We start from the raw sequence: 10,332 nt of genomic DNA, 5'->3' as shown, positions 1-10,332 counted from the left end.
AGGGCTCCCAGGCAAATTATATTGGAGGGACACGCTATTCTCAAAGGCTCCATGTAAGATCAAGCACTTTATTCACCTGTAGGGCATAGTAAGCTGTTGGCAAGGTGCACTCAAGACGTTAAAATGGATTGGGCAAAACACATATAACTTTCAAGAAATGGATGCCTTCCAGAACAACCCCATGGCTCAAGCCACGAGTTACTATGAATAGCCACATAAAACTAACCATGTGAAGTCATGCCATTGTATAGGCTCTAGCCTGTTGTACATACCTTTTCTTTTATATTTAAAGTTTTCACAAAAAAAAAAAAAAAACTCTATGGAGGCCGGCTGATTACACACTTGACCTGCCAAATCATCTATGCGGTGCAAACGGTGCAAGCAGGACGGCCGGTGGACGCTGCCAGTTTGGGCACCTGAGTGTGGCATGGATGGGAGGAAACGCCAGAGGTAAATTGATCTCAGAAAAGAAAGCTGTGGACTGAGGAATCACAGAAGGAAGAGACGCTGATCGGAGAAGACATCATGGGCGACACGCAGAACAGTGCTTACTCTACACCCCCTCCTCATCACCACCACCACCACCACCTTCATCAACACACGCACAGCCCATCTCACTCTTCATCTTCGCCCGTCTTGCAGGGCCAGACCCCTCTGCCCACTTCATATGCCCCAATTGCAAGACAATTCTCATCGCCCACAACCCCTTCAAGCAGTGCAAGTACAGGGATCCCCCTCTCCAATGGCGCGTGGATGGGCGGCAGATCAACCCCAGAACAGCAGCACCAATTCGCCCACCAACAGCAAGCCACACAACCCTCTGGATCCACCACCAGCAATTATCCCATACACAATTTTGCGCACCTCTCCCCCCTTCCCCCTCCCCCTCCCCCTCCCCCCGACTTCAGATCAGTAGCCCAATTCTCACCCCCTCCTCCCCCGCCAGCCTTTTCCTCTCCATCTGCAGCTTTCGCTGAGATCCCAGTCTCTGGAGCAGACCTTCGGCAGCCCATTGTCATGAATGGAGCCCAGACACAGACTCTTCCGGATGATGGGTCCTTAGATCAGCAGCTTGATTCTGCCAGTTGGTCGGCAGCATCGTCCTTCGTCTTGTTCTCTGCGCACACGGTAAGTGGGATTTTCTGTGTTGCTTAACTTAGTTGGATTTTGATTCATGTTGCTTAGTTGGGATTCTGATTCAAGTTGGGCTTTTGATTCATGTTACTTAGTTGGGCTTTTGATTCATGCTGTTTTGTTGGGCTTTTGATCAATGCTGCTTAGTTGAGTTTTTGATCCATGCTGCTTAGTCAGGCTTTTGGTCCATGCTGCCTAGTTGGGCTTTTGATCCATGCTGCTTAGTTGAGTTTCTGATTTCCAGTTCGTGATTGAGCTTTTGATCCATGCTACATGATTAATGCAATTTAAATGGTGTCGTTATCCAATTCGCTTATCAAAGCTTTTGATCTACACTACTTTATTGGGCATCTGATATATCTTGATTGCGAGATTATTTTGCTCTTCAAGCTTTTCACATAACATAACTGGTATATAGCGTTTTCCAGGGCATCTACATGCATACGCCCTCTTGTAAACACAGCCATAACGCTTGCACTTTCATTTACAACATTTTTAAAAGCAATGCTACTTGGTGGCAAGTCACCATGAGATCCTCACCTATAGCGCTAGAAATTACATTGGTTTTCAGGCATTTTTCATTCCTTGTCTTGCAGGTCTCCTTTGTAAGATGCAAATTGAGTGCTCTTTCCCTCTTGGTCATAGTTCATTTGTCACATGAACTACATTATTCTCGAGGATGAAAAAAGCAATCATCATTATTTTTCATGATGATGATGATCTTCATCCTTTACCATGATCATCATTCTCATCATCATCCTCCTCCTCCATCACGATCATGATGCTTACGATCATCATCCCTCATCATGATCATCATTGTTATTGTCGTTGCCATTGTCATCATCATTTATCACAATCACCACGCTTCATCATGATCATCATTATCATTGTGGTTGCTGTTGCCATCATCCATCATCACGATCATTATCTTTCATTGTGATCATCATTGTCATCAGTGTTGCCATCTTCATGATCTTCATCATCACAATTGTCATCTTTCATCCTGATTGTGATCCTTCGTCACTATTTTTATCCTTCTTCATGATCTACTTTGTCATAGTTGTTGCCATCATCATCATCATCACGACAATCAGCATCATCATCCTTCATCGCGATCATCATTGTCATCATTATTGCCTTTATTTTATCCTGAAAACAAATCATAGGCGTAGATAGTTTCATTGCATGCTACACCTGACAACTACTATGTGGAGCAAGCATTGCTATTTTGTGTGTGTGTATGTGTGTGCACGCACTTGCGCTTTTGAGTGCTATTGTCTGTTTTCTGTTTCTAGGCAAGGTGCTATGTTAATCCCCTTTTGACACTTCATTTTTGCTGATAAATGGAGGCATATCAGTCCCTAATTTGTGACACACTCTTTACCCTAATTCTTTGTTTCCCCCTTTGATGAATTTTTCTGGTATTTTGTGATCAGGTCCTGAGGGAAAAGAAGGCCTTCAATATTCCAAGTCTTGGATTTGGTGCAATAATCTGCCCTGGGAGGGAGGTGATTCCTAGCCCCCCTACTATAAGACACAGTGCTTCTTGCTGCCAAAACTGTGGTGCGTTTTCCAACTTGTACTGTAGTATAGTTCCTAGCACAGGCCAATGGAAGTGTTCCCTTTGTGACAAAATGAACAGCAGCTCTGGGACTTACAGGGCGGCAAGCAAAGAGGATCTTCAAAACTGGCCAGAACTTGTAACTTCTGTGGTGGATTATGTTGAAGCCAGCACTCGACGTCCAGGCTTTGTGCCTGTTTCAGAAACAATAATGGCAGCTCCATTAATGATCCTCATTGATGAGAGCCTCGATGATGCCCACTTGCAGCATTTGCAGAGCTCTCTTCATGGTTTACTTGATTTGTTACCACCTGCAACTCGAATCGGACTTATCACCTATGGAAGCACTGTTTCAGTCTATGACTTCTCTCAGTCAGGGGTGGCGGCAGCTGATGTTTTTCCAGGCAACGTTCTTCCAAATCAGGAGCTTCAGAAAACGTTACTTTATGGGACGGGGGTTTATCTGGCCCCTCTGCATGTTTGTTTGTCAGTAGCGCATGCCATTGTATCATCATTGCGTCCATACAGAGGGGGGTTGGCAGAAGTGGCAAGACATCGGTGCATGGGCACAGCCGTTGAGGTTGCTCTTTCTCTAATCCAAGGCCCCTCTATTGAAATGCCCAGAAGCATGGTAAAGAGGTCAGGTGGCTGTAGTCGCTTATTGATTTGTGCAGGGGGTCCTAACACCTTAGGTCAAGGATCTGTGCCTCATTCTCAAAGCCACCCAAACTACATGTACCTGGAGCGAAAAGCTATCAAGCAGATGGAGCATCTTGGTCAAGAAGCTCGAAGACAAGATGCTGTGGTGGACATCCTCTGTGCAGGGACATGTCCAGTGAGAGTGCCTGTAATACAGCCATTGGCTGCTGCTTCAGGAGGTGTGCTTATTCTTCATGATGACTTTGGTGAGTCCTTTGGTCTTAATTTGCAGAGGGCAGCAAAGAGAACTTCTGGGTTTCGTGGTGTTTTTGAAGCACGTTTTTCCGAGTGCTTTACTGCGACTCACGTCATAGGACCAGGAAAAGAAGCCGCCTCTAGTGCTCGTGAGACTGCTAGAAATGATAGGTCGGTAACCATGGAAGTACCAACTATGGAAGAGTGTCAGAGCTTTGCAATGAGCTGGGAGTTGAACAAAGATATCAAAGAAGAAAATGTGTACTTCCAGTTTGCAGCCCAATACACCAACTCATATTTAATGAATGTTACTCGGGTGATCACTGTAAGACTCCCAACAACCAGCAGCTTAGCACGCTATTCACAAAGCATCGATGATGAGGTGGCGGCAGTTCTGATTGGCAAGCGCACGGCAGCGTTTGCCAAAACTGCTTCTGATGCTCTGGATATGCGTATGTCAGTTGATGAAAGGTCAAAGCAGATTGCTTTGAAGTTGGGCAGAACCCTGAACAAGACCAAATTGCGCTGCTTTCCCAGTGAATTGCCCAGATTAGGAGAGATCCTATTCCATTTAAGACGAGGTCCTTTGTTGGGCAGCATTGTTGGTCATGAGGATGAGAGGGTGGTGCTCAGGAACCTTTTCTTGCAGGCATCATTCGATTTATCTTTACGAATGCTGTCTCCACGAGTTCTTATGCACCGTGAGGGTGGTACTTTTGAAGAGCTGCCTGCATACGATCTTGCAATGCAGTCGGATGCTGCTATTGTTCTTGATCATGGCACAGATATTTTCATTTGGATGGTACTCTCTGTGTGTGTGTGTGTGTGTGTGTTTCTCTGTGTCTCTCGTGTTTCTGTGTCTCTCTCTCTTTCTATCTTTTCTCCACGTGCTTCAGGTTGTAAACAAAAAATGCTTTAAGACCTTTCTTTGCGTTTGCTCAAGCAGGGGTCTGATTTGGCAGCTAACGAAACACTCAGTGCAGCTGCTCTTGCGGCGTGCAGGACACTTGTGGAAGAGCTCACAGAGCAGCGGTTTCCAGCACCTCGGGTCCTTTCTTTTAAGGTTTTATCCCATTTCAGTCGTTGACATCTCATTCTTTTTTATGCTTATAGTCTTCTGCAATGTCAAATAGGGGATTGTTGTAACTTCAAGCGGAAGTGTGATTGTTAGCCTGCATACCTTCTTTTGTGATGGTTTTTTTTTACATCATTTCTTTTTAAAGGTCCTGTGATATATGGGTGCTTGATCACTCGTTTATGACAGTTTGTGGTGAGCACATGTTAATTCTAAGTAGGTGCTGAGTGCTGGCAACACCAACATCGACAGCATTGTGATATCTCAGAGCAACATTTTTCATAATCATATCTATAAAGACCAGTAGGTATTGTACTCAAAACTATTTTTGGTTGTCCAAGGAACAATCTTGGAATACCTACTACTTCTACAAAGGCTAATCCTAGCTTTTATCAGTCAACAGCATTTCAAAAAGTTGTATAATCAGAAAACATCTCGTTTGGTTCTCCCTGTATGAAACCATTTATTATAAGGGTATGAACCATGTTGTTTGGTTCTCCCCATTTATTATCAGGGTGTGAACCATCCATCATACACATAAAAGTCCTTCATTTAGTACTTTTTCCCATGAACACTTTTCCCAGCAAACATGGGGGCCCACAGTATTTTCCCGCATGTATCCGTGGGCCCAATGGCCGCCTTGACAAATGCATGTGCACTGACCATCTCCCAAGCACCAAAACATGACCAATGGTGCTTGACTCATTGTATTGGATAATCCTTTATCCTCAATAATTTGTACATGCTAAGGAGCTATTGTCTTGCTAGGTGATAGTTACCTCTGCCTTGAGGTCCGTCTGTATGCGTGATAGTTAGCAGAGAGCTAGAAAGTAAGAAAAAACGGGATGTAGATCAGGTGTATGAGAATAATGAACTCTTAAAGTGCTATGGATACATAGGTGGTCAACGTGTTGTTGTAGTGAAAGTAGTGGCTAGGAGGATGCCATCGCGGAGCAGGCTGCTCGGCATGCTTGCTTTGTGTTGACATCCGCTAAGAGGCAAGTAGACGTTTTTGATGGCGGCATGAAAGAAATATAACTATGATGCCAAGTCGCTTGTCCAGCACATGGAGTTTGTGTACGATTTTATGGTCACTCCTTTAGTAGGAGCAGACATAATTTTGGGTACAAGTTTTGATGCATGACTAACCGGGTGTCACATATGTTTATTATCTCAACAAGTGTGTGGCGGGCCACCGGTCACATTTAAAGGTAAACCAGGCATCCCAAACTTCCCCCTCGGTTTCTTATTTTCAGGCAAAGCGGGAGATTTGGAAAGGTGGAGTGTGTAGTCATATATGTCGAGGTAGCGTACATGACAACCGATATCTCCAAGAGATCCTAGGCCTTGTTCAATCGATTTGAAAAGTCGTTCCTTTGGAACAATCTGTACCCGCGACTACCACCCTCTTGACCCACAGATCACACGATTAAATCTTATCTAGGCTCGAAACCACCGAGCAAGTTCTCGTACTGCCCAAGTAAATCTATGAAGGTAGAGCGGACTAGCTCTAAGAGTTGTTGAGGTCAAGGGTCATTCTTGAGCATTCAGATATAGAGGCTTCCAAGCCAAGACCAAGAGCTAGAGAACCAAGACCAAGGGTCATTCTTGAGCATTCAGATATAGAGGCTTCCAAGCCAAGACCAAGAGCTAGAGAACCAAGACCAAGGGTAGAACCAAGGCATGTGGATCACTACAGAAGCTGTGAAGTAGCAAGACCGAGCAGCCCTCATGTGTATTAGAGCATGCAACCTTGGATTGCTCTAATCTCTAATGCTGCACCTGTTCTTCTTGTCCCCTCCTTGGGCTGAAGCCTTGTGGCCCAAGACTTAGATCCATTCTTGGAAACTTGCAACCCCTTGTTTCTCCTTGGGGGCTTCATACCCCATGATACCAAATTGGGGGCTCTATACCCCATGGCTACTCTTCTTCTGGCACCACCAGGGGTACTTGATGTTGAAGAACCACTTGGCTGCGTTTTCTTGTCTGGACCAAAAACAACCACCTCTGTGTTGTGCGTTTCCCAAATCTGCATCAATTCAGCACCTCTAGGGCTTCCATCAGGCTCTAATACCAATGTAACATGTGGAAGAATTGCTTGTATTAAGAACTATGCAAAAACGCAAAGATGAATAGAGAAAAAAGAGAGAGGTGTTACTGAAACAGTGTTTTGTGTATATATTATATGCTTTTATGTGTGTGTGTGTGTGTGTGTGGAGTGCGTGTGTGAGAGCATATCTTGATACAGAGTTCTACACCCACTATTGGGCACTGATGACGTTAGTGGGGATGTCGTAGCCATACTATGCATAATGGAGTTGATAGTTATATAGTCTTGTGGGTTGACTACCATGAGTATATAACATGCACGTTCCTAAAAGGTGAATTTGGGCATGTTCTTGGATTCATCTAGGTATATAGATCCTAGCCAATCATGGCCTGCAAAAGTTTACGTCTATGCCTATGACCTGTCCCACAAACTTGGGATCAGATGACTATATTATGAACTGCTCTATCCTATTTATAGACTCATGGAACTCCCCTACCTATACCTGAGTGCTGTTGGCCAGATCCTTAGACATCAAATTACCAAAAATCCCATAAAAAGAACTGTTCAATGCCCTAAAAGGCTCCTAATCATAGCCAAAATCGAGGACTAAGTATGCCCACATCTGTGCATGTGACATCTATTGTGTCTTATTAAGTTTTTGAGTAGTGTTAATCTCTCATGTGCTCACCTTTAATCTACGTTTAAGTGTTTTGTGGTATCACTCATGTGATTGGACGACCAAGAGCAAGTTTTTGACGTCACTCATCGAGTGTATGCTTGGGTGTTTGAACGGTGCTAAAGTTTTCTTGAAGATTGACCTCAAGAGTGGGTACCACTAGGTCCAGATTGTGGTGGGGGACATCCCCAAGACGTCATTTTGCACTGCATGGGCTCATTGTGAGTTCGTGGTCATGCCCCTTAGGTGAAAAAGCAGATCGGCTACATTCAATTGGAGCATGGTTTAAGGTGAGACGTATAGTACGACGTGTATCGTTTCTAACATATGGTACCTTAGAAACCTTGCATTTTTTTTCACTCACACGTACACTCACATGCATTGTCACATGCATCTTGCACTGGAGTGCTATGTGACACACTGGCTCTACATCAGTGCAACATTCATAGAGTGGGATTACCTCTTTTAGGAATATTTGTCGTATGCCGTGACCCCATTGTAAGCCCCAGTCTGGGACATGTCAAGCACGAGCTACTACGTAGGTTAGTCTCCACAGCCATAGAGAGTCTGCATGTGTTAGTCCTCTTACCCACTTGGAGAATTCATTAGAGTCGTGTAGAAGTCTACCCTAGGATTAGGTGTCAGCACATAGATGCATCCAGGATGTATAGAGCATGTAGAGGCTAGATGCATGCCTAAGGGCCAGCCCATGGCCATAGCCTTAGAGTAGGCAGCCTGTTTGGGGACTGTTTACAGCCTTGGACAATAGATAGAACTAGCCGACAGCAGTCGGCCAGCCTAAATAGCATCCAGCAGCAGTAGGTTGGGTGTGTTCCTACAGTCGGCCAGCATAAAAGACTTGCAAACATGCAGTCGGCCCAGCACTGTAGTCGGCTAGCATAAAGGACAAAATATATAGAATATGTGCAGCATTAACCACATATATATAAGAAGCGCATCCATTCAGTCCATCAGATCTCTTTTCAGCCATGCATAGATCATCCATCTCCTCAGTGTTTCCTTCCCAGGCAACAAGGAGAGCATCAGTTCAGCATTAGTTCATCAGCGTTTCAGCATACAGACAGCATCGCATCAGTTCCAAGCATTCCCTTCAGCGTTTCCTTCCCAGGAGACAAGGGAAAGCCAGTGGGGCAGCAGTTCATCCAGCAGATAGTCATCAAATCAGCATATTCAGCATATAAGTCATCATTCCTACCTCCAACATAGAGGGAAGCCGGCATCGAAGGGTGGACCTCAGCATTGGAGCAAGGAACAGTCCTCATCTTCAGCATTCAGCCCATCCTCTCATCCCAAGAAGGATCTTCATCTAGGACAACATCATAGATCTATTTAGATCTCATTGTAAACCCATTCATCTAATATAGCTGCAATGCATTGCATTGACACTATTTGTCTATCTCTTAAGCATCATTAAGTGAAGTTTAGTTTGCCTAAGGTTGTGTTTACGACGGTCAATCGCTCACATGTCACAAACCGGTTGCAAGACATCTGTAGAAGCATGTAAGTTGCATGTAGAAAGGGGTCAGCCCTTAGGGATACCCCAGAAGAGGGATGCAAGTCCAGTACCATCAGTGGGCATTGGGTAGGCTCTAGGCCACCCAAGAAGGGCCAGGAAGGCCCTAGGCTTTGCCCACCAACCGAAGGAAGGGTTGGGCAGGCTGTCGGCCACAGCCCAAGGGGCTTGGCCAAGTAGCCGACAGGATCTTGGGGCCAACCCAGCCAGGCAGCTGTTAGCAGTCATCTCCTGTCTGTACACTACGCCAGGGCCTCTGTTGTGGGTGTGCCCGCCCATTTTTGGTGTTCCCCCATTTTTCCTCCCTTTCCATGTATTTTTCCCATTTTTTGCTAGGTGTGGAAGATTGTTTTTTTCCTGTCGGCTGTATTTGTTGCTGGTCGATTGCACTGTGCTACCCGACCTGACCTACAGCACTGGCCAACTGTGTTTCACCCAGCCGACTAGGTCTTTTGCTAGTTGTGAGCAGTCTGGGTGCTGTTGGCCTGTTTTAGGCTGGCCGACCAGCAACCTGGGGCCATATAAAATGGCCCTTGCCCCCCCCACACTTGCATTGTACCATTCTGGGATTTTCTAGTGTATATACAGAGTTTATACAGCTTCTCTCTCCCTCTCTCATCTGCGTTTTGCTCTCTACAGTAGTTGTCTTCATATCCGCTATGCATTCTGACATGGTATGAGAGCCCGAGGTGGCTTGAAGCTTGGAGATAGTGGGACCTTGAGGGTTTGCTGATTTGAGGTGTTGATTGGAGATTGCTTGGGTTGTTCGGGACTTGGAGATCAGGTAGAAGGCGACCATCACCGTTGGACAGCCACCTTGCATATTATTTGCAGCCTCTACTTCTTCTTCTTTTTTCCCACCCACCCTCCCTTCACAAGACCTTGTGAACCCTTGAGATGGCAGACTTGCTTGAGATGGCTGAGAAGCATGTGAAGATCCCTACACTCCCCACGTTCCCGGTGGACCGACAGTTGGACGGGAACAACTATGCCATATGGAAGGTAATGATGGAGTCCATTTTGGAGTCTTATGACTTGGTTGATTTCATTGTAGTTGGTGTTCCACGGCCGGAGTTGGAAGACGGGGAGTTACCCTCTATATGGAAAGAAGGGGAGGCTCAGGCACACAGTTATGGAATGGTGTCGATGCCTTTGTGCGTTCTTTCATCTTCCTTAATTGCACATCACAGGTGATTAATCATATAAAGCATATGACGCTGGCTAGAGGGATTTGGCAGCATTTGGCTTCTCTATATAACAGGGTATCACCCATGAAGCAGATCTCCTTGGAAGTGTAGATGCGGGTGATGAATCCTGCAAAGTCTTCGACAATGCGAGAGCACATCAACAAGTTGCAGGCTCTTCAACAGGAGGTTCTTCAGGCTGGGAAAGAGAGATCTTCAGAGGA

At 45.4% G+C, this 10,332-nt stretch overlaps 1 protein-coding gene across 1 annotated transcript in view; it reads left to right on the top strand.

Annotated features, from left to right (window-relative positions):
* The first annotated feature begins 364 nt into the window (after window positions 1-364).
* The window catches only part of LOC147622474 (Sec23/Sec24 protein transport family protein), a 32,274-nt gene continuing 22,306 nt past the window's right edge, over window positions 365-10,332 (top strand). The window contains exons 1-3 of the mRNA XM_086822055.1: window positions 365-1,128; window positions 2,571-4,391; window positions 4,536-4,652. Coding sequence (XP_086678181.1) covers window positions 526-1,128; window positions 2,571-4,391; window positions 4,536-4,652 — 2,541 coding nt within the window. The 5' untranslated portion in view covers window positions 365-525. The remainder of the gene's footprint in view (window positions 1,129-2,570; window positions 4,392-4,535; window positions 4,653-10,332) is intronic.

This window comes from Cibotium barometz, chromosome 28, assembly GCF_041138505.1.
Source record: "Cibotium barometz isolate CiBa-2024 chromosome 28, ASM4113850v1, whole genome shotgun sequence".
NCBI classification, from domain to species: domain Eukaryota; kingdom Viridiplantae; phylum Streptophyta; class Polypodiopsida; order Cyatheales; family Cibotiaceae; genus Cibotium; species Cibotium barometz.
This window is presented reverse-complemented; position numbering and strand designations above follow the sequence as displayed.